Here is a 24,513-nt window from a genome sequence, read left to right on the forward strand (position 1 = left end):
TTTTTTTTTTTTTATAAATGTTGGTGCTAAGAACTCATTTCAAAGCTTTTATATAGCATAATTAGCACACAAGAGAATTTTTTATCAATTAGTACGTTTTACTATATACTTTGTTCTTCATAATCAGTAAAATTATTATTTTTTAATCTTGTAGTGCTTTTGAGCAGAAAGCTAAAACAGTGGAAGAGAAAAAAGAAGAGTATGGATCACTTGAAAGAGAAGATTTACACTGCAGAGAAAGTTTGAAACATGCAAAATCAAAAGCCAAAAGATTGACAAAAATGTTGGAAACTGAAAAAGAAAAGGTAAGTGAAGAAGCTCAGTAAAATTTAAATTTCTTAGAAAAAATATTAATTACAGTGAAATCTTGTTAATCTGAATACACATGTAATTAATCAGACATCAGATTATCTAGATGTCTGGCTGGGCAAATCAGCTGTTTGAATACAATAGACAATGTTAATAGCATGTGTTATCCATCTAAGGGTGAAAAGTAGTATAGATGGTCTTCCAATTGGTAAACAAAAAGCAACTGTATGTACAATAAACTTAGCAGTTTTTACATGTTGTCAATAATTATACAAGTTGCATAATCAAAGTAGCATATTATGCCATTATTATCACATAAATCATCATTTTATTCAAACTCATTCTGCGAGTGAAAATATTTCTCAGAAATATTGTCATAAAGTGGTAACATTGCTAGTGCAGGTGTTATGTGGTCAGCAATTATTCTCTTGTTTCCTGTTCTGATTGACCCTTACTTGACTCTCATGGAGTCATGTATATATTACTGAATTATTCATCCATTAGAAATGCATGTATATTATAATAAGTAGTTGTTTGGATCTGGAAAACAAATATATAGATTATTGAATAAATTTCCCATTATGAAAATCATTTTAGTTGTGAATAATCTGAATTCCTGATGTTTAGACTAAAAAGGATTCAACATACAACTGATAAATGTACTTTGTACATTTCAGTCAAACTTTAGTTAACTCTTTTCATACAGACATGAGGTTTTACAAAGTTACATTCAAAATTGAATTAAACTATTTTATTCTCATGGTGTATGAATGAACTTTGCACAAAAATGTTGCTAATTATCCAAATTTTAATATTGTATAAGTTTTTTGTTTTATCAGCTAATATAAAAACAAAATCCTAAATTTCTCCTAGAATGAGAATTGTGACATTTGCTCTCTAGGTATTCTCTAATTTATTTACTCCTTCTCCAAGATGTATGGAATTTAACTTACATTACTTGGGAAAAGCATAATTTTTATAGCTTGCAATCTTATTTGGTTACAGAGCCATAAACTATAAAATCAGAACCCTTTTGCCACACCCACTTGTCACATCCTATCTTTCAGAAATTGCCAATAGTTCTCTCTGATGTTTTATACTATATTATTTATAACCAATAGAAAGCCAAAGTTTTAATCTATCAAGTGACATATTATATTGCATTGTTTTCTGCACAGAAAACTGCCTATTTTGCTTCCAGTTCAAACTTTATTCATGTAAAAAACACATTGACAAGCTTAGCTGAATTTTTAATGGCCCTTACTGCATAATTAGAAAGCCAAAAAATTATGATAGTTATAGGACATTGTTTGCTTTTTTCATGTTATTATTCTGTAATCTTAGGTGCATTATTTAATTAAATAAAAAATTATATAGTGAAGTAGTACCATTAGTATAAAACAAAGTTAGGTTTAAGAAGCAGTGGACCTGGGCTTGATTTCTGGCTGTTGCAACTATTATTACTACATTATGTTTTTGGCATCTGGATAGTGAAAGTGGATTTTTCTCAGGGTACTCCTGTTTTCCTCCCACAACAAAATTCTGGGTATAGGATCTATAGATCCCCACCCATTGGTTTTGTGCTACTCCCCAACTGCAAATGTTAGCTAGTGCTGTCTTTTGGTTGTTCTGCTTATTGTTTGCCCAAAACATTTTGTGTAGAAAGTATTAGGATCGGTCATATGCTCAGTTTTTTTTTTCTCTCTTTTCTAAATACTTATCTCATGGGTTGGGGTGAAGAGAAAAAGTTTTCCTGAACACCCCCAGTTGCGTTTAATCCTAAACTCTAAGTTTACGATTAAATTTCTTAAATCAAAATTACTATCATGATCTGATGATGATGATGATTCATTGAGAGTCAACAGCAAAAAAAAAAAAAGATGACCCAGGTAAGTACTCTATTTCTTGTTTTTTGTGTGTAGTCTTTATTTATTGTCATTATAAAAGTAACTAAAATGTAAAAATTTGAAACATTATAAGTTAGGTAAAGTTATTTTAGGTAAAATAAAGAAAAAAAATAAAAATAAAATCTATGAGGTACACTCTTGAGCAGCTCACAATTCACGTGCCACACATAATTTGTGAAGATATTGTGAGTACACCTTTGCCAAATGATTTACAACTTGTATGGTGGGATCATTAGTTAGACATGGTTCAAAGGGCAGTAAAACACTAGAATTTAAGTAGAAATAGATGTGAACTGTTAGAGTATAAGCTGTTTTGGATACACAAATGTAGTTCCATGTTACAATTTGAAGTCATTCTAGAAAGAAAAAAGGATGATTTAGATTTATTTCAAACATTTTTATGCTGGTTATGAGGTAGGTCAAATTGACCAACCTTGTTTAAAGTTAGGGTAGAGAAAATAACAGAAAATAAAAGTTTGACTTAAAAAAAGTTTGTAATTTATTTAGGAGATTTTAGAGTTTACACAAGTGAAATTGGACAATTGGGAAGAAAACTATTTTTAATCTTAACATGAAAATCACTTTGCACTCACAGCAGTCAACACTTTGACTTATATGTATCTTCATGGAGAAATTTTTAGTGAAAATAATTCATGAAAAATTTGATTTTGTGTCTACAAAAGACTTGATGCTTAGTGAGAGCTTGAGAATTTTTTTTGTGAATATACACAAAACATATGAGAAGTTATACTATGGAAACTATAAAGGTCAATTTGGGGTCATGAAATTGGGCAATTTGACCAAGCCCATACTGAGAGTGTTAAACTATATTTCAGTCAAACTTTAGTTAAACTGTATTTCTGTTTCATAGATAAAATGTAGGTATTAATGATTTTATGAACCCTATTTATTAGTCTATATTATAACTGTAGTGCAACAAGGAAAAGTTTAGGTAATGATACTTTTGTGTACTCTTTTTTCTTCATTCTATTCTTATTTGAAGTAGTTCATCCTTATGGGTGTACACTTACCGTCCGTGTTATCCTTTAGCTGAGCTTTATACTGGTCTCATATAAAAGATTTAGAGTTATATAATATATGCTTATTTTGTGTGATAACACAGTAATAATGTTTTAGTCTTTAGTATTGGATGTATTTATAACTTTATATAGTAATATAGATAGAAGTTAGACCTGGTCCTCTTGTAGTTAAAAATACCCATAAAACATTATATCATACTAGATCATGCCAAAAAAAAAATTCCTTATTTAAGCTGTTAAGGATGCAAAAAAAATTAATTTGGGAAAATAATAATTTAAAAACATCTGATCAGTTTTAATCACTACTACTCTCATCTGAACAAAAAATTTGTGTACAACTTTCATGGCCAAGCGCAGCCCAGTGGTTAGTGTGTTGGACGATGGATCTGAATTTCCATGGTTTATGCCTTAATGTTGCAATATATTTTGGAATAACAAGTAGGTAAGCAGAGCTTTCCTTAAGTATTTGTAACCAATAGTGTTGTCCAGCTCAAATTTTACCAACCAATATTGAATTAAAACTGGTTGGGGCTGTCCAGAATAAAATTGTAGGCAGAGAGAGAAATCCATTTATTATTTTAGAAGGTGAATGTGAAGTAATATGTCCAATAAACATAAAAATTGTACACTGGTTCTCTGGATATAAAATAGTGTTTGACAGTCTTTTGTAAAGTTGTCAATTTCAGTGTTTAACCCTATTACCACGGGTATCCTTTACTGCGCATGGCAAAAGGTTTTAGTGTTTTACATTCAAAATTTTATGAAACTACTTTTTGTTTATGTTATACCAATTAGAATAGCATAAAATCTTAGCTAATAATCAAAATTTTAATAGTATACAAGTTTTAAGTTCTCAATTCTTTCTCTTGATCTCAGTTGATGACTTGGGCATTGTATTTTTTTAAGACTCTTCGGTACAGCACAGCATAATAGTCAAGGATTCTAAAAAAACTTCTGTTGAGTCAAATAACTGACCAATGAATAGAGTATCAGACTGAACATATTTTCATGTTAAAAGATATGTCTGTACTATTATAGACAGATTTTAGCCAGTTGTCTTTCTCTCTGGAGTATTTTGATCAATTGTTATGTGGGCAGCATCACCTATTTTGAAGATGTTTCTTAAATTTGTTTTCTTTCTGTGTAACATACACTCCTTCTTGTATTGGAAGTTTCCAAAATATGAGAAACATAAGAAATGTTACAGAAATTTTTGAAGTTCAAAGTATTTCCAAATTTGCATAATTTTAATATAATTTTAATTATACATTCAAGGCCAATAACAAATTTTAAACTTCTCTAAACTAAGAATAAAGGATTAGGCCTAAATGAAACAAAAAGTATACATCGGACTTCTTAAGTAGGGCACCAAATAAAATATAACTCACAGTATTCTGTAGTATTCAAACGTATCAAAATTAAAACTGTAATATGAAACAACAGAGAATCACTTAGTAATTTACATCATGTAATATATTATTTTTAACTGACAAGTGTTAAAACTTTTTTCTCTAACCCCTAGTTTAACAACTTAGTCTATTTTACCCACAATAATTAGAAATTAAAAATGAACTGGTATATAAAATTGTAAAAACTAGTTTTATAAAAATTATAGAAAATGTTTCAACTCTCATCTCTACCATTAAATAGCATTTCTTTCCATTTTTGTACAACCTAAAAATTGCTGTACATTTATAGTTGATATCTCTTTATTAACATTAATTTTCAGTTGGTGCCTAAATTATCATTTGGATTAGCATTGTAACTTTGTGCTGGTTGTTTCATAACTCTTATATCACCAGTTCTTTATTTTTTCCAAATATCTTTAATTCAGCAAGTCATTGTATTTTAAATCACTGCCCTCTTGAAATTCAAAGTCAGGGCCAATTAAATTTAAATGTTGAGATTATATTTAACAAAACAGAATATAACAATGATGATTCTTCATAATACCATGAGTTCTGACACTCCTGCAGCTTCAAACATCTCTGCTGTTATTAGTCCTATCATCATGTTTCACTTGTTAGCTTACAAACTTGTTTAAATTCTCATGATCTTGTCTGTGCACAGAAATGATTCCAAAAGCTTATCTTTTGTTTTATTAATCCGTAACATACTATCCCATAATTTGAAAAATGTAAACACTTCACCATACTCACAACTGAAATATTAGGCTTTTTCAATTGCAACTCTTTTGTGTAGCCCACTTCTTACAACTGCTTTCAAACAGGACTGTTGTTGATTTTAACACCATCCATATCCTATATTTCTATATTTATTTTTGGGGAAATGTTCTCAGTTAATTTAATGTTGAAATTCTTTTAATTTATACAACCCTTCCCTCTGGATGTTGTTCATGGAAGTTCTTTAATTATATTAGAATTTAACTTCATCGTGAGTCATGACTGGTGAGAACCTGTTGTGTTGAGTGCACATCTGATTATAAAATTTCGAATTTTAAGGAAAGAAAAATAATTATTGTAACTTGCAACTTTATTTCAACAATTTCATATTTTAAAAACTAGAATTGAGATTTTCAATTTTGTAACATTTAGTTAGTGTAATTTGCAAAGAAAACTTTTTAAAATGGTCCAATTTTCATTTCTGTGCAGCTTGTAGAAGTCTTACCTCCAAACAATGCATTTATTGATTTTTTTGGCTTTTTTCTGATCATACCAAAGTTATAGGTTGATATTTGCTGAGAAAGAATTATTTCCTGAAAATATAATGATCAATTTCTTGTTTCTCATTAAGTAATTTACCTTCTTTTTTAGTGGTTTTATTACCACAGATATTTGTTTCTGCATTTAAATGATGTCATAGTATGTGATCTGAACAGATAGCCCATTCTGTAGCTTTGTGCATAATTACAAACAAAAAAGTAGAGCAGATTTGAAATACTTACATCAATGCAGAGTAAAGTAGTTTGATATTAATTACCTGGAGTTTCTGTAGGAATAAACAAAAGAATCTAATGGAAAGTTTAGAGATATTTCAATATTCTTTAGTAACAAATTGTACTGATCTGGAAATTCTATAATATATTCTTTAGTGTTAAATTATGTTTGCTTGAAAGTTATAGAAATCTCAAGGCATTAGGTAAGCTTTAACAGATTTGCGAGTACTGTAGGTGAAGGCAAAATATTCCAGTGACTCAAATCCTTATGTATTGAATATTATTGTTAAATTTATCATCTTCAGACAATGTATACAAATAAAATAACTTACTATTTATTATATGAATTGATCTCGACATATGATCATAGCAAAAATGTCAAAACCTAGCTTGACAAATGCAATAGGGATGCAATTTTGAAAGCTGAAGTCTTTGGTCAGTGGTAAATCTTTGTCAGTTTTTGACAAGTTTCTTATGAGTTAAAGTCGGAAATGGTGCTACTGCAGTCAGTAAAGTAAAGAGTAAAAATAAATGTTAATGTTTATCATTTATGTTGAAACTGACTGGACATACAGAATGGAACTTTCTGACCAGTAAGAAAAAAAATTTTAATTTTAGGATTAAAAAAAGGTATTTTAATGTTCTTTCAAAACAATCTAACAATAACATTTTGGAAATTTTACAACCTAAAAAATTATAAAAATACTAAATCTAATTATCAGAATTCTTTTTATGCTGAACCTATATACTTTTTTAGTAATGTGTGCAAAGTTTCATGCAACTTGGTTAAATATTTGTTTTTAGTTTCACACTTCCAAGCATTAATCCTAAGTGCAACATAACATTTAATTTTGAGTATGTCTAATGGTTAATGTAGTCAGACTTTTGCTGCAAAACTATGCAAAATGACTGGTGCTAAAAGAGGTATCATCAAATTAGACTATTTAGTCTGGTGAGTAGCCCAAGAGTTGGCAGTGGATGCTATTGACTACCTGCCTTCTCTCTTGTCTGTCAATTAGGAAATGCTATGTGCAAGATAGTCCTTTGTGTGAAAATTTTGGAACAAACATTACTAATACTTGCATATTTATTACAATTTAAATGTAAAATATTTTTGTTGTTTTTAGCTTTGTTGAAACTTGCAGTGCTTTTTCAAGATGTTATAACTGTTATTTATTCATTGCAATTATTTTTTTGTTATCTGCACTAGCTGTCTCTAATTTAGCAGTTAGTCATCACCATCCACTGTCAACTCTTGGGCTACTCTTTTACCAACAAATAGTGGGATTGACCATCACTTTATAACACCCCTATTGCTGGAAGGGCGAGCATGTTTGGTGGGATGGGGATTCGTACCAGCGACCCACAGATTGAGATTTGATCGATCTAACCATTTTGGCCATGTGAAGCCCTTTGCAATTATTAAACAGGTGTGAAAAATAAGCAGTTAGTCATGAATGAGTATCAATGGACCAAACCTTCTCAGTCTACATTTACTGGTGTCCAGTATTTCATCCACAGTTACATTCTGATAATATTTCTAAAATGAATGGTTACAATTATTTTAATTGTAAATATTATTTGAAAGTAACACAAAGAAGCTCAGCAGGAAAGATGCTGCTAATATTTTGTCAACAAGAGCTCCCAATATTTCAGGCTTTTATAGCAAAATTAGAACTTCTTTTCAAATTAAACTGAGTCTTATGACTATTATTGTATATTTATTTTATGATACTTTGTTATATGTTAGCTCGAACAGCTTAAATCACAACCAAAGAAACTTGAAGAAGAAGTTGAAAATTTAAAAAGAAAGAAAGAAAAACTTGAAGGTGATAAACAGCAAGAAGAGGAAAAGTTAGCTAAGGTGTGATATGTCTTCTAAAATATTTTTCTTTTTGAAGTGAAAACAGATCATTGTTAGATAATACTTTGACAGTATTACTTGTTCAATCTAAAAAGTAGATAAAAAATAAACACACACACACACACACACAAAATTGTTTATAAAAATGTTTTTTGGATGTTTAAACAATTTTAATGCAACTGATCACAGAATTTTATGGATTTTATCAAATAGTTTTAAAATTTTCACAAGAATTGATAGTATAATTCTTTAGGATTAATCCTTAGTATATGGAAGGATCAAAGTATGCTGTCATTACCTTAACAGTGTTACTTTCAAAACTTAATTAAACAAATTGTGATAAACTTGGCATCAAAACTTAGTTTATAATTCATATTTTAACTTTGTATAAATTTTAATTTTGAAAGGAAGTGTTTAAATAAATTTTAAATTTTTTGTATTACATGATGCTTCTTTGCTCCAAATTGACCATTTTAGAATTTTTTTCTACCCGTAAAGGATCTTCTAAGTTTGGCATAAATTACTCACTTATAATGTAGATATTTCTAAGCCATAATTTAAATATATAACCTTCAATCTTTTTGCTTTACTGAGATATAAACCAGAAAGTCAATCTTACATGCCTTGCTCTCCTATCACACCTTGTCTTTCAGAAAATGTCAATTATACTTTCTGATAGTTGTTATACGACTATTTATAACCAATATTTTAACTTGTTAATTTTTATAAGACATATCTATCTTGTTTTGATGATAGTTCTTAAGTTATTTGTCATTAAATTCATTGTTTGCTGTTGCCAATTCGCTAACTAAAAGAATTATTATAACCCACTTATAGCCTGGTTAGAAATCCAGTAAAATTATAATAGTTTTAGGACATTGTATTTTATGTACATGTTAATATTTTGTATTCAAAATTGCATATCAGAAATGAATTATAATTACTTTATGTACCACTAAAAATCTTACCAAAAAGTAGGGATAAGATTTGTTAAAGCTTCAAGTACAAGAGCCCATTTGTAAGTTCTAAATAAATTGTTGAATGTATATTTTTTATTTCTTGTTATAAAAGTAACTGAAATGTAAAAATTAGAAACTTGTTAGGTTACATAAGAAAATTTAAATGAAAAATATTAATCAACAAAAATACTTGTGACAGCATGCACACATCACAAGGAAATGTGCAAAGCTTTGAGTGAACAGAGATGCCTTATTGTGATAACTTGTTTTTGACATACTCTTAATGCATCTGTAAAGCCACAAATCTAACTGATCCTGAGATTTGGAAAGTATTAGCTTTGGCTTTAAGATTGAATAGTGTGTGATTATCAGTTAGAATGTGCTGTCATTCTTTAAATAATTAAAAGGGTAATTTAAATTTATTTTGTATTTTGCAACTTTTCATTTTGTTCTTCATTGCCAGTTTCCCTATAGTTAGTGTTAGGATATAGAAAATAACAGACAAAATTAAAAAAGTTTTATTGAAAAATTCTGAGACAATACCTAACCTCCTCACACAGAATAGCTTGATTCCTTTGTGCATCTGACTATGAGATTTGCATGCCACTAGTCTTGAGCTACCTCCCACCAAACAAAATGTGTTTAATGTAAACTATGCTAGTGCATGATAACAATAGCACTCCACCAATACGAGAACGACAAATCCTATTTGTGCGGTAGCTTCCTCAAAGCATTTACATTTGAAATATTTTTATTATTTTCCTCAGCATTGTCTCAAACAGACTTTTTCTTTTTTAAATTGATAAACAATTACATGAGGTTTGCCATAGTTTAAAAAAATTAGATTTTTTCAGGTTTAACTGATTTCTTTAATTTCACTAAACAAAAAAGGGAAACAAATTTTTTTTCTTACCCCCATTGAGTAATTTCACTTCCACTTCATCCCATGATGGTGATAATGTTGATAACATTTGACTTGGGGCAACTGAGACTCATTGTCTGTGGAGGTGTGATACCCATTGTTCAATATAATATGGGTTCCTTCATTAATACTGGGCCTCCTCCCATCCATTCAGCAAACATTCCTTCTCCCCAGTTTGAACTTGACCAGGATGACAATTTTGACTATCTGTTTTCCCCCCACCAGGTTTTACTCTAGTCATTGCTTTATCTGTGGAGGAAACATGAAAACCATACTCAACATTACTTTGTCTTCCCTTCTTTGTCATATCTTAGGGTCCATGTGTACTTGTTTCTCGAACAACTGTGCACCTGCAGTAACATGCCTCATCCTCTTCATCTGCTTGTCTCTTTTGTCTTGGCTTATAGCCATTTTTTATTTCTATTTCTTTATTCTCATTCATTGGAATCTCTTTTTACCTGCTTGAGAGGTGGGCCCCTTAATTTCTTTTTCCCTTGCTAGTGCTTAGTTTTCAAGCCTTCTTCTTCTTCTTATCACCTTCCTATGTTTTCTAGGGGTCCATTGTCTTCCATTGTGCACCCCTCCTCTCTTTTTCTTGAGGAATTGTCTTGGTGGATCTGGATTGTCTTCTGTATTCTTGCTAGCTTTTAAAAACAGGGTTTTGCAATCACCCATTGCACTGTCTCCAGATGTTTAATGGGATCTTGGCACTTCCTCCCTTCAAGTGGAGCATGGGAGACTCTTGCCACTTACCAGTTCCTAGCCATTGGAGTGGTGGACCTCTGAGAGTTCCTCTCTGATTATGTACATCACAATATGATGGGAAGTAGGGTAGTGGTGGCACTTATCTTTGTTGGTTGGGTTACCCCTCAAATACCTAGTGTGCCCTTGTCTTGCTGCAGGATGGGTTCATCTTCCCTGTCTTTTTCTGTCCAGTTGAGTTGAGGCCAAACACACACCATATGGACTGATTGCACCCTAACAACGCTACAGTTTTTGGCTCACTGACAGTTTTTGTGTGTGTTCTCTGTAAATATTCTGCCCATCTCTGTGACATTTGGGATTCTTTTGCCTTTCTTTCCAAGCAAAGAGTATACCTTGGTTGAGATGAGACACAGTCTTCCATAGGTGTGCCCTCATGGAGCTCCTGCCATCAGGTGTCACACTTCATGGGCTTTTTCTTTGTGCACTTTCTGAAGGGAGCTCGTCTAGGTTTAATGTTTGCACCAGGCCCTTCACCATTTCAATATGGGATTCTAGCTATTTTTTGTAAAGAGGTGAGGTATTAAGATTTCCTTACCTGAAAATGTATTTCTGATACTCACACAAAAATTCCCACGTGTCTTCTTCAATCCTGGTGCACTTTCTTCTTGCCTCACCTAAGAATAAAGTTATTTAAAGTACAAATGCATAATGGGAGCTACTGTCTTCTTCAATCCTGGTGCACTTTCTTCTTGCCTCATGTAAGAATGAAGTTATTTCAAGTACAAATGCATAATGGGAGCTACTGTGCAAGGAGTTTGTGTTACCCTCCTATTAGTGGAGTTCTGTCTTCGCATGTTGATGTTATCATGCACTAGTGCACTTCATGTTAAGCACATTTTTAGATGGAAGGTAATTCTTTGATCTCCAAATCCATCTGATGTTCTTTACCAGTTCTTGCATTGAAGTCTTTAATTAAACCAAAAATAAAAAATTGGGAATTTAAAAATCTGTATATAGGAATCATAAAATAGTAATGAAACAAGGTTAGAGATACTTTAGACATTATTTACTCAAACTACAAATCCCTATTTTGACTTCACCAAATATATTTCTAGGTAACAGCATGGATCCAAAATATGGGTTTGTAGTTTGAGTAAATAATGTCTACAGTATCTTCAGCCGTGTTTTCTTACTGTTTTTTTTATGTTCCTTATTTGTAGGTTTCTAAATTCCCATTTTTTGTTTATGTTGTTTTAATTAGACTTCAATGCAAGAACTGGTAACAAACATCAAATGGATTTGGGGATTAAAAAATGAGAAGAGGAATGGACTCTAGAGAGGAAATATGAAGATGAAATCTCAAATACTGAGGGGAAAAAAATTGGTGCAATGATGAAGGATATGTAATTTTAAGTGGCTGAACCAAAGGTAACTCTGAAGAGAACCTGACCTATGTTGGAAGTGGAAGAGGCTCAATCATTGACTATGTCAACACAAAGAATGACACACAAAATTATGTTTTTGATAATGTATATTATAGAAAGAATCGATTTGACCATCTTCAAATTGAAATGAGGTTGAAAATTAAAGATGAGTTTGTAGCTAACCTGTTGTGTGATTGATAGAAAATGAAAAATGAAAGAGATTTTTTAATAAGAGTGCTGAGGAAATTAGGATCAAACATAAGACAAGAACTACAAGGAGCATTATGAGGATAGCAAATACAAGCAGAAGAAGAGATTGGTGAGAAAATTACTAAAACAATTTAGGAAAACAAGAAAAGAAGCTGGTAGGACTCATTATATTATAGTGAGAAGAAATTTCAGTTAGAGATATTTGGAAATGCAAAATCAGAAGAAAAAAAAGATTTGGAAGGAAATCAAGAATAATCAAGTATAGTAAACTCTTCTGGCAACATGTTAATAAGTTCAGAGAGCAAGCTAAGAAGCAAGGGTTTAGAATAACTGCACACCAGTGGAGGAAATACTTTGTGCTGTTATTAGGAGAAGAGACAAGTAGCAATAATTGGTGGCAAGAACTCCAACACAAATTATTGCCATTGGAAAATAACAAACTGGATGCTGCATTCGAACGAGATTAATTGATTAACTCAATTAAAAAATTGAAGAATGGCAAATTGCTGGGTGAGAACATGAAAATTGACAAATTTTACAAGGCTTTTATGCAGGAAATGAGAGAGGATCTTTTGCAACTACTCAATGAGATCTGGAAGGGTGGTATCTGCTCTGACATTTGGAGGGATAGACTAATTTGCCCATTCAACAAAACTGGCACAAAAGGCACTACAAAGAATTATAGAGGAAGCATGTTACTTAATGCTATGTATAAGATATTTCCCAACATGATGACTATACATCTTGCAGACTGGCTCAAAACAGAAAACCAAGCAGGATTCAGGATAAATTACGTAACATGAGACAACATTTTTGTGTTGAATACATTAATTAAAATTAAGCTAAGACGAACAGGAGGAAAATTGTACGCATGATTTATTGACTTTAGAGCAGTTTTTGATAAAGTCAATAGGAAGAAGCTATGCAAAAAGATCTGGATGAAAGTACAGAATGATCAAGAGTATTTATAAAGAAACAAGGAATGTCATCATTTCACCAAAAGGACAATCGGATAAGTTTTGGACTTCAAAAACAGTGAGAAAAGGATGCCCGTTAAGCCCAGTGTTATTTAATCTTTTTATCAATATTTAGGAAGATGAACAGATCACAAGGAATAATGGAGGAACTGTTATTGGAAATAAAAAAAAAATAACTGATCTTAAGTGAAGGGAAGGATAAATGTCTCATTTTATATTGACATTTTGGACAATGCTGCACTAACATCTTTGATGCAACACTACATAAGTGTCCTTACATCTAATAACATGAAAACATGCCTTGCTATACTGCTTTATCTGTTTATAGGAATTTGTGTGAAAACAACAACATTGAAAACCTGTAGGGGTTAGCACAGAACCCTTACTTAAATGCAATTGAATGACTTTGGAATACCACTCGAGAGCCAGGGTTAACAGAACACAATCCACTAACGAACTGATACTTGCTCTTAAGGAGTAATGGTGCAATATTACTCATGATATTTACCAACATTAAGTACAAGGTGTTAGTGACAGGCTTCAAGCTGTGATTGTTGCCAAAAGTGGACCAACACCCTATTAGAAATTTAATAAAGGATTATAATGTATTTGCATATTTCCTTACTGTCCCAATACTTTTAATAATATAGTGTCAATGCAGGCAACTTTCTCAAACAAATATTTGAAAACTGAAGTTTTGTAAATTGTTACAACTATTTCTAGCAATAAATAATTATTGCAATATTTAACACCCAAGCAATTTTGTGTAACATAAACTTTTGTAACTTAAAAGATTATAATTGTATCAAACAGAAATGAGAATGTGATTTCTAGTGAATAAGTGTAAAGTGCTAATAACACATAAGTGGTGTTTTATCTGCAAAGTTTTGTGTAAATCTAGCCCTTAATTTATTTAATATTATTTTCATGTTCAAATTATTGTCATATTATTAAATACAGAAATTTTACATTACTGTAAATCTTTGAATAACATGTTTTGTCATCAGGTCATGGCAAGCCTGAACAAAGAAACCCAAGGACTTCAGGAGGAAAAAGAAAAATTTGAGACGGATCTTATGGAACTTCAGAAAGCAGTGAATGAAACTAAATCAAAGGTAACTTATATATAAATTTTATGAATATTTTGAGATAATAATATGAAAAAGATCTTTGATATGATATCACAAGTAAATTGTATAATAGCAAAATATATTGAAAGTGTTTATCATAATCACCTAAAGTTGAATATGTAGGCCTACAAAATTTGGTAAATAAAAAATTGAATTGTTTTGCTGGGATTTTATTCTTTTTTATCAAATTAATTTTATTGCTTTCCCCATAGTTATATTTGTGATATTTAGAATAATCACAAAACAGAACCTTGTGAAGAAATTAATTTTTTTTACCCAAAAGTAAAGGATTTGAAATGCAGAATTTTAAATTTTTAATTTTATTAGAATGTTATTAAGTAATTTTATTGGTGAGCTTTAGGCATTTGAAATATAGGTTAGAAAGTTCTAACCATATGAGGGTAATTTTATTGGTGAGCTTTAGGCATTTGAAATATAGGTTAGAAAGTTCTAACCATATGAGGGTAATTTTATTGGTGAGCTTTAGGCATTTGAAATATAGGTTAGAAAGTTCTAACCATATGAGGGTAATTTTATTGCACTAGTTTTTAGTGTTTGAAGTTCCTAACCTTATGAGGATGTTACTAGGTAATTTTTATTGCTTTACATTAGAAATTTGAAGCACAGAATATAAAATTCCTTTAGTCCAATAGCAGTAAATTGATATATAAAATCTCAGAAATTGGCCAGTGTTACTGGTATACTTAGTTTGTTTATTAAGATTTTCAAAATTAAAAGTCACAACTATCACCTTAGAAAAAATACTGTGACAATAATATATGTAAATTATTTAGGAGAATTGTGTGAATTTGTATCTGTAGATGGACATTGCCCAGTCGGAACTTGACCTGTACCTTAGTACTGAAAAGACAGAGAAAAAGAAACTACAAGAAATTACCAGAAACCGTGAGAACACCATAAAGTTACTTAAAGAAAGACAGAGGTACATTTGCTTTAAAAAATAATTTCATATGGCAAATAGTGTGCAATATTCCCTTTTCCTTTGTATTCCTTTCCAGCTGACATTGTTTTTCCTTTTAGAATATATGTTATTTGATTGCAGATTACTCAAGCTTCAACCATTAAGGCCTTCCATGAAAATTACCTTAACTGCTTAACTAATAATTATTTAACTTGAGTACCAGCATAGGTGGTGAGTTCTGCAAACTGGTTACCTTCTTCCTTGTCAGCAGTTTTAAATTAGGGATGACTATGCCCAAGTCAGGGATCTCTTACAAGACTGTTTAGCCCATGTGTCTCATAAGATGTCATTTCAAATACTTATACTTATACTTAACTTACTTCTTGAAATTGTACTTAGACATTAATCACCAAACTTCTATGAAATTAATATACATTTTTAACATGTGCTGGCATGTCAACCAATGAACTCTTGTCTGACAATTAACTAAGTCTTTTAACTTAACTTCAGATTTAATATTTAAACATTGATCCCTGAAATTTTGTTTGACACATATTAAACTGAACTGTTTATTCTAGACTGAAACTGTAACTACCAGTCTCTTATCTGACAGGTAACTTTTTATCTAAGTTACTCAAATATATTAATATCTAGACTTCTGTTTGACAGATAGCTTTATTTCATAGTTCAGATTTCCCAAAATACTTAACCACTTGATTCCATGTAGACAGGTGACATTTTACTTTAGTTACTCAATTACTTCTGCATGTGAGCTAGCTAGATAACTCAAACAAACATTAACCATTGAATCTATACATACAGATTAATTAGAATATATAAACATTAATGTCTTTTAATCTTTTCAACTTAACTATATTACTGAAGCATTAACCACTGAAACTCCAGCATGTCACTTAACTAGATTACTGAAGCATTAACCACTGAAACTCCAGTGTGTCACTTAACTAGATTACTGAAGCATTAACCACTGTCTCCCTGCATGTAGGAAACTATGTAAATTAAACATTGATCTTTGAAACATTAACCATTACACTCAATGTTTTTTCTTAGCTAAATACTTCAAATTAGATTTCAGAAACCTTAGTCTTGTCTGTCATGAACTATAAGTGTTAAGTTTGTTTTATCCATTTTAATTGAAAAAGCTTTCTTTTTTAAAACAAAAAAATTATAGATACTCACGTTGATTTACTTAAGATGAAATAGCATTGAGAATGAAATCAAGTTCAGTACATACACCTTATCAATGTCTAGAGAAATATGTATTTCTAAAGTTATCTGTTATGTTTGACTGTTGAACTATGGATGTAACCCTTCTTGTTTTTAACTCTTCTTTTCATAGTTCTCTTCAAGAACTGGAAAGTAGAATTCCAGAATGTGAGAAAGCTCTTCATGCAGTTGAAACAGAACTCCATCATGTAATGGCTGAAGAGGCAAGAATATCAGCAGAGGTACTCTGGTTAATGGATTTTATTTATTTTAATTGAAATAATTTCCCAGGACACAAGCATCTTTGGAATATATACTCAATTGGGGTTCCAAAATATTAATACAAAACGTCTAACTCGGTGTTTACAGTTGGAAACACGAAAAAAGTACTTTTGTTACAATACCTTACCTCAACTTGCATAACAGCTTTTCTTGGCCTGAACTGCCCTCTATATTTGCACATTTTTGTTCACCATTAGCCTTGATATGCCGACCTCCCCTCATGTTTTCACGTGAGGCAGTTCCGTGTTAACATGCAAATAAGCATGCAACAACTCTCCACCAGTAGGAGTGTGACGCAACTAGCACAGCTGACTCCCTCTATGCTCCTTAGCTCAGCTTTACTTCTCAATTGGTGTTCATGGTGTTTAGATGTGTTTTTCACTAGAGCTATACTTGCAGAATTTTAATCAGTTAGTTGTTTTTTGGAGAACTTAGCTTTTTAAAATTTTTTACTCTTCAGTTCTCAAATGTTTTGTTTGTACACATTAATATTACATGTCTTTTATAATTTTTTTTGAGCTCCCAATTATTATTTTTTATTATTTCCACTCATAATTATCATGAGTTCAGTGTTTAATGTTATTACTACTACTGCTACTCCTACAGCAGTTATCCTTACTTTGTCTACAATAACTTCGGGTCCACAGTTTTCAGTAGAAAATGTTATGGCTTTCGTATACTGGCAGTTAGCTACTTTTATGCAAGCTTCAGATTTACCTGAAGATTATCACGTCATACTTTGTTCAGAAATACTGAACAAGAGGATGATGATTTCAACAGCTTGTTTCCTCCCCATCCTTTGCCACACATTCATTTTTTGCTCCAGTGGATGTACCCAGGCCTCCTCCTCCTTTCCTGGAGGTGATCAACCATGTTTGTCACGTTTTGTCCTTATCTCCTGTTTTCTCTGATTTCTCTCCTTCTCTGTTAACCATATCAAGATGATGCCATTATTAAACCCCTTTCAGCATTTGTTACTGCATTACATTCAAAATTTAATTAAACCACTTTACTATCAGTATATTTTAATGAAATTATTATTATCAAGTACTTTATAATTAAAAGTTTTATATTATCTAAGTTTCTATTCATTTACTTCAAGAGAAACCTCTGAAACAATGATTAAAACAGCATTTTTTTTGTATGGGTGCCATCACAGTTACAATTATCAACTTTAAGAGCTGATATGAAAGAAACTATACGTGTAAGTTAGACATTTCCATTCAGACAGTCAAAGTAGCCCCTATTTAGCTTTTTTACAAGTAACTCAAGTACATTCCAGGAACTTTTGTCCCAGAGCAAGCTGTTGTAAAAGTTCCTCAGTTTAAGATAAGCTATGCCCACTTGCAAAGTAAAATCTGTGTTGCTAAGCAACAGTTTTACACTGAATGGTATGTTTATAACCAATAGAGAAAGCAGAGTTTGCAGAATCTTTCCTGTACACTATCTTTTAACTACCGTGATGTTAATGTTGACTACGTAGCCTTATAATTCCTATTTATGTTGATGGACATTGTTGCCCCTAGTGATTGGCTGTTTTTCTCACCTTATACATATTAGTTTGATAGAGAGTGAAATTGCATTTAGGATTTACTTTTATATTTTAGTTAAATATGTATTATTTGTGTTTTATTAAAGTTCATATTTGAAAGGTTTAAGGATTTGATAAATTTATTCAATGTTTTGCCTCATTAAACAATTGTTCACAAAGTTATGAGGGCAAACAAAATTTTGCCAGATGCTTAACCCGGCTGTCTATGCTGATGTTAACGTTATATTGCCTGTGGACACCCGTTGATGTGTGTTGACATAAATAATAAATGGTAAAGAACAGGAAAGGAAAATATAACATTAAAAATAAACTATAAGTGAAAATATAAAGACATGAAATCATGCACATTAGCCAGAGAAGATATTTTAGCACTATTCTATAAAGGTAAGTACATATTTCAATTTCATTGCACTATATGTTGATGATAATAGCTAGAGGAGGTTATATAGTTTATGAAAATGAAATGTATAAACTGTAATATAATAAATAGTATTTTAATACTTAAAATGAAAATCACCTTGGTGGTGAACTACTCAGAGCCCAAGTGCAAATAACTACATTAAGTAACATATTTATTACAAATAGTAGAAAAAATCAAAATTGGATATTTTTCTGAAACTACATACTAGTTTCATATTTGTAAAGAAATTTCATGAGAGACACATAACCTATTAGCAACCTTTGTATAGGGTTTTGATAGGGTTAAGTGAAACATCTTGAGCCCAATATCTTGTTCTCCCTGTCCACCAGATATTGGGAATCATGCCAGTAGGTTTGCAGACCAATTACATTATGGGGTCAATATGCATTGACCCGCATGTAATATGGAAGCCCATGCTTTGGCTTACCGTTGGTCTGAGTTTTCTTTTTTTGACACACAATAGTTGGATTCTCTTCTGCCTCTGTGAGGTCTGGATCCCAATACTTCGATCATATTTTCCCAACTTCAGTTTTCCTGTATCTGCCTCACCTTTTATCCTCCACTCACCTTTAGTCTGAGGCCCTTCATCCTTTCCCTGAGGGGTTTTTGGTGGAGATTTGTGCCCTACTATTTTCCACTGACACGATTATCCTCTTCCACCCTTTCTCTCCAAACATGGCTCTTCTGTTGTTGGGATGCACATTTGTCCTGTATCCTTTTACTCCCAACCTTTTTGCGGGACTTATGTATGGCACTCCTTTTTAAGGCAAGAAGACTTTTGAGGGATTCCTGACTCATTAGAATCCAAAGTCAAGTCCGCCCATTTTCACACCTGCCTTTCCTCATTGGCTTCCTGTTTGTCTAATCCTCTTCCTGAGCCTGTTCTCATGTCTCATCCCCCTCCTTCCTCTCTTTATTGGTTCTTGCTTTGTGGGTCTCCAAGGTCAATCATCTGTTTTTCAACAATGACTTCAGCACTCATGGCAGTCGCAGGGACTATGTGGAAGGTACAGGTGCAGTGGGGGCTTTTGCATTTTGTTACTGTGTGGGAACTCACTACAGACCATTGGATTCTGTGGGTTCTTTCTGAAGGGCTTGTTCTTTGTTTTTCTTCCACTCATCCCCTGTCTCCTCATCCAATTTACTCCCCCTTCTTAGGATCCCATTTCCAGCCAGTGTCTGTCCAAGATGATTCTTGACCTTCCTTACAAGGGTGTTGTGGAATAGGGGGACCCTTCCCAGCCAGTTTTCTTTCCCATTTGTTTGTTGTCCTCAACAAGACTGGGGACTGGCTCCTTATCATTGATCTTTCTCCCTTGTACTGCTTCCTTGACCTTCTTCAATTCACCATGTAGTCATACCTATCTGTGATGGGTTTTCACTCCTAATTTGTAGATGTCTCACAAGCTTACATCAATATTCCCACCTCCCCAGCATCCTGGCATTGTCTATGAGGATTGCATCTATCAGTTCCGGTCTCTTCTCTTTGATCTGTCTTCGGCTCCCTACATTTCTGTGTCAGGTAGTCAAGGCCTTTGTCCTGCTTCTCCATTTTAGGAGCCTTTGTTTCCATGACATGGATGACTGGCTGCTTCTAGCTCCTTCTCACACAACATCTTTTCTTCACACTCTGTTTCTTTTTCAAGAAGCTGCACTGGTAGGTTGGCTGGTCAGGGGCCAAGGTAGAAGAGTTTTTTCCTTCCCCCACTCAATACCTTGTCCATCTCGGGGAAGTTTTTAATTCTCATCTCAACCTTCACCAATTCACTTGTGATCTATGGAGCTTCTCTTTTGGACTGTTTCCTCCTCTCTTTCTCCATCTGTGTGAGAGATTCTATCTCTTTTGGGGATGTGGGCTTTTTTGAAGGCTCTCATTCCCCTCGATTGAGCTCACATGTGACTTTATCAGTGAGCTTTACAAGATTAGTGGAATCTTATTCAATATCCCTTGGACATCTCTGTTCAGTTCTTTCCTTTCCAGCATGTAGACTTTTCCTGGTGGTTGAACTGAGACAACACCACAGGGGATGATCTTCCTCCTCCTCCTTATCTGGAGGTGCACCTCTTCACGGATGCTTCTCTTTCGGATTGGGGTGTACATCAGGACATACAGGAGATTTTAGACATTGGTCTGTAGCAGAGCCATCTCTGCATATCAATATTTTAGAGCTGCTTACTATTCATTGGGTTTTGGTTTATTTCCTTCCATCCCTCCGGAACTGGTCGGTTATGATCCATTCTGACAACTCCACGATTATCTCATATATCACTTGGTAAGAGGACACTCAGTTGAGGTCTTTGTTTTTGTCCTACAGCCATCACATTTGTTTGATGGCAAATTATATAACAGGTGGCCTGAATCTGGTTGTAGATCATTTATTGTGCCATGATATGATTATCCCCATGGAGTGGTCCCATTGACCCTCAGGTGTTTGGTTGGCTGTGTTCACTATGAGGTACTTTGGAATTGGATGCATTTGCCACCCACCTGAATTACAAGCTTCTCAGGTTTTGGTCTCCTATTTCTCATCCTTTGGTTGTAGCTGTTGGTGCCCTCAGTCAGGATTGGGGGGATTGTTACCTTTGTGCATATCCTCTTACCTGTTCTCTTCCTTATGCCCTCGCCATCATACAAGCCACTCTGTGTCAAGTCCTCTTGGGGTGCACCCACTCCTGCTGACACCTCTTCCCTTTTCACCCACCCTCCTCAGACAGCCTCATTTGAGTACACTACATCCTTCTCTTCCCACACTCTGTCTTCACACATGGCTTTTGTCAGGCCCCTTGCCATATGGGTTGGACTATCCTCTCGAGTTGCTTCCCTATTTCCCATTCAATGTGCCCTTCCTCCATGTTAGTTTACCAGTGTAAGCAGTATGTTTACCATCATGGTTTTTTTCATCCTATCGTACTCTCCTTCACTTGACTTCCTTATCTGACGTTTTGACAAGGGGCTATCGGTATCCACTATTGCTGGCTTAGTGTGCAGTATTGTCAGTCACCATCCATTTCAAAAGATTTTTTCATATCTTCACTTCTTCAGTTCTCACTTTTTTTTCTCCAACCTTTGTTGTCTTCCACATCCTACCACCCTCCCTGATTAGAACCTCAATGTCATCATCTGTGCTCTCACTCTTCCTCCCTTTGAGCCCATGTCTTCCTGTTCCTTATATCATTTCTCCTTAAAGACCTTTTTGCTTCTCCTCTTGGCTTGTTGGATGTTGATGTTTAATATTTTTCTCTTCAATGTCTCTCACACATTATATCGCCATTCCTATATCATTCTCTACTCATATTGGTCTTTTCTACCCAAACCTTCGGCCACACATGAGGGTGAATTTGCCCTCACTCCCATTTTTCACCTTTATCCATGTTTCGATCTGGATCACCTTTTATGTCCTATCCATATGGACTGGATGATTTACACTACAATGCATTTCATCCCTCTAGCTGAGCATCCTCCTTTCTACCATCACCTGGATGTCAATTCCCAGGGGTGTTGGTTGAAGCAGGACCAGCCACACAATACCTCACATGTGAGTGGTTCAGGAACCCTCCTCCTACAGTGAACTGGATGATTCATTCTCAGTGCTGTCTTGTCCTGGACTGGAGTTGAACCACCACGTTGCTGTCCCGATGTCAGTTATTGTTTCTGTTGGACATGCACAGGGGATGATGCGGGTCCTTTGAACAGGACATCTTTTCCAGTTCCTGTGTTTGAGATAAATGGTAGAGAACCCTCTTCCTATCATGGGCCAGGTATTCATATCACATTACAGTTGATGTTGGTTGAGGTATAACACTATTATGGTCTACTGCACCCTAGCCATCTTACACCAGGGGTTCCTTCATTTAATTTATGAGATTCCTTCTGTGATTCAGCCCTTATCACGACACGTCAATTTCATGGACAAAGATTATACCTGGCTCAGAAGTGGTGCAGTCTTCCATGGGTGTAATATTTTCTATATTCACACACCCTTTGGACACTTTCTGATGAGGGCTTATCTAGTTAGTGTTACTTCAGTCCCTCTACTAGGTCTCTGTGGGATTCTAGCTGTTATGTGAGTGAAGGTAAGATATCATATTGAAAGTTAACATTTTCCTACACTTAAAATGTATTTCTGATAGATTATTACCTCCTCTCATACTTCCTACCCTTTTTCCTCACTTCCAGTGTGTTTTTCTTTTTATGTTGCTTAATCTCAAACTGAAGTTGAGCTAAGCTGCATAGAGGGAGTCAGCTGTGCTAGGAGTTGTCACACTCCTACTGGTGGAGAGTTGTCGCATGCTCATTTGCATGCTATCATGCAGCTGCCTCACATGAAGGTAGGTGAGAGTATTAAGGCTAGTGGCGTGTGAAAAGTTGAGCATATAGAGGTCAGTGTAAATTGAGAAAAGCTTTTCTGTAAGAAGAAATAGGAATCTATTGGAAATACATTTTCAGTGTAGGAAAATGTTAACATTTTCCCAATTATTAGTTTATTTGAGTGTTGTATGTAATATCACTAAGGAAAATAATAGAGTTGATTTTTCAGAGATTTTGGGAAGTGAAAATCAAATAAGTTTTTTAATGTGTAAAATGCAACAGAAAATAACATTAAGAACTGTATGGTAATATAATTTTTTTTTGTTTCTTAGAACTAAATGTGTCCATTATATTTTAGCTATTTTTCTGAAAATTAATATTTTTGTTTTTATCTGATATTGTGTGAAAAAAACATGCATATAAGAAAATGTTTTACAGTACAAATTAAAGAGGATGAAGGTCGAAGAAAGTAAAAGTGCCATGCAGGCATCTAAAAGCAGGGGAAGAGTGATACAGGCTCTGATGCAACAAAAAGAGAAAGGCATTTTGCCAGGAATATTTGGTAGACTGGTAAGGTTAATTATTTGTTATTTCTTGTGACATTTAAATGACTGGATTATGTATTAGTCAGTTTTATTAGCAGTTTCTTGGCTTTATAAAAAGCAACAACATACAATTAACTTTTATTCCCTATTAGTATACTCTCTTCTGTTCTCCAGTTCTTACAAAGAAACATTACTAAACTATTAACATGCGTTATAGAGTTGAAATAATCTTAACATTTTTTCAAAGCATTTTCACTAAATATATATATATATATATATATATATATATATATACACTTATCACAATTTTGAAGCAGTTTTTCTAAGTAGAATCCTTTTAATAAATGAACTTAAGTTTTCTAACACCTAGTCTGTGTTCTCCAGTTGGTATCCCTTTTTGATATAAAACATTTAATTTAAACTTGCCAGGTAAAAAAATATGGCTACAAGAGATGATTTAATATTCTGATATATTTACTTGACTATTACTTCAATAGCCTGCATGACAGTATTTAAATTCTAAAACCTTCTCTACTGTTAAAACTTGTGAACTTGAGAATGATCTCACTAGTGATCAAAACATTGTACCTGTTTTGAAAATATTCTTGTCTTACTGTAAAAGCTGTAACTTGTAATAGAATAATACTTATATTGAATAAGTAAACTCAAAAAGAAAACTATTAAAGACTGAACTTATTACAAGTGTTGTCAAACAATAATTTTGCTATCACTAAGTTACGTAATGAAATAATATTAACTATGTTTTTAAAGGAGTTATTATTAATTAATGAAGTGTGTAAAGTAAACAATATGAAACATTTATTGAGAAGTACTAAAGATATAACTTGCATTTTGCAACTTAGGTTAATTTATACAAAGCAAAGTATCCTAAGTGAGAACTTTCCAATATAA

General features: G+C 33.0%; 1 protein-coding gene across 3 annotated transcripts in view; it reads left to right on the forward strand.

The window, feature by feature from the left end:
* LOC106463645 (structural maintenance of chromosomes protein 4-like) overlaps nucleotides 1-24,513 on the forward strand; it is a 110,155-nt gene that overhangs the window by 46,636 nt on the left and 39,006 nt on the right. For all 3 annotated transcript variants that reach the window (XM_013923696.2, XM_022391189.1, XM_022391190.1), the window contains exons 9-14: nucleotides 155-305; nucleotides 7,903-8,016; nucleotides 14,221-14,328; nucleotides 15,165-15,286; nucleotides 16,626-16,734; nucleotides 23,495-23,626. In XM_013923696.2, coding sequence (XP_013779150.1) covers nucleotides 155-305; nucleotides 7,903-8,016; nucleotides 14,221-14,328; nucleotides 15,165-15,286; nucleotides 16,626-16,734; nucleotides 23,495-23,626 — 736 coding nt within the window. The remainder of the gene's footprint in view (nucleotides 1-154; nucleotides 306-7,902; nucleotides 8,017-14,220; nucleotides 14,329-15,164; nucleotides 15,287-16,625; nucleotides 16,735-23,494; nucleotides 23,627-24,513) is intronic.

The sequence above is a fragment of the Limulus polyphemus genome, unplaced genomic scaffold (assembly GCF_000517525.1).
Source record: "Limulus polyphemus unplaced genomic scaffold, Limulus_polyphemus-2.1.2 Scaffold1452, whole genome shotgun sequence".
In the NCBI taxonomy this organism is placed as follows: domain Eukaryota; kingdom Metazoa; phylum Arthropoda; class Merostomata; order Xiphosura; family Limulidae; genus Limulus; species Limulus polyphemus.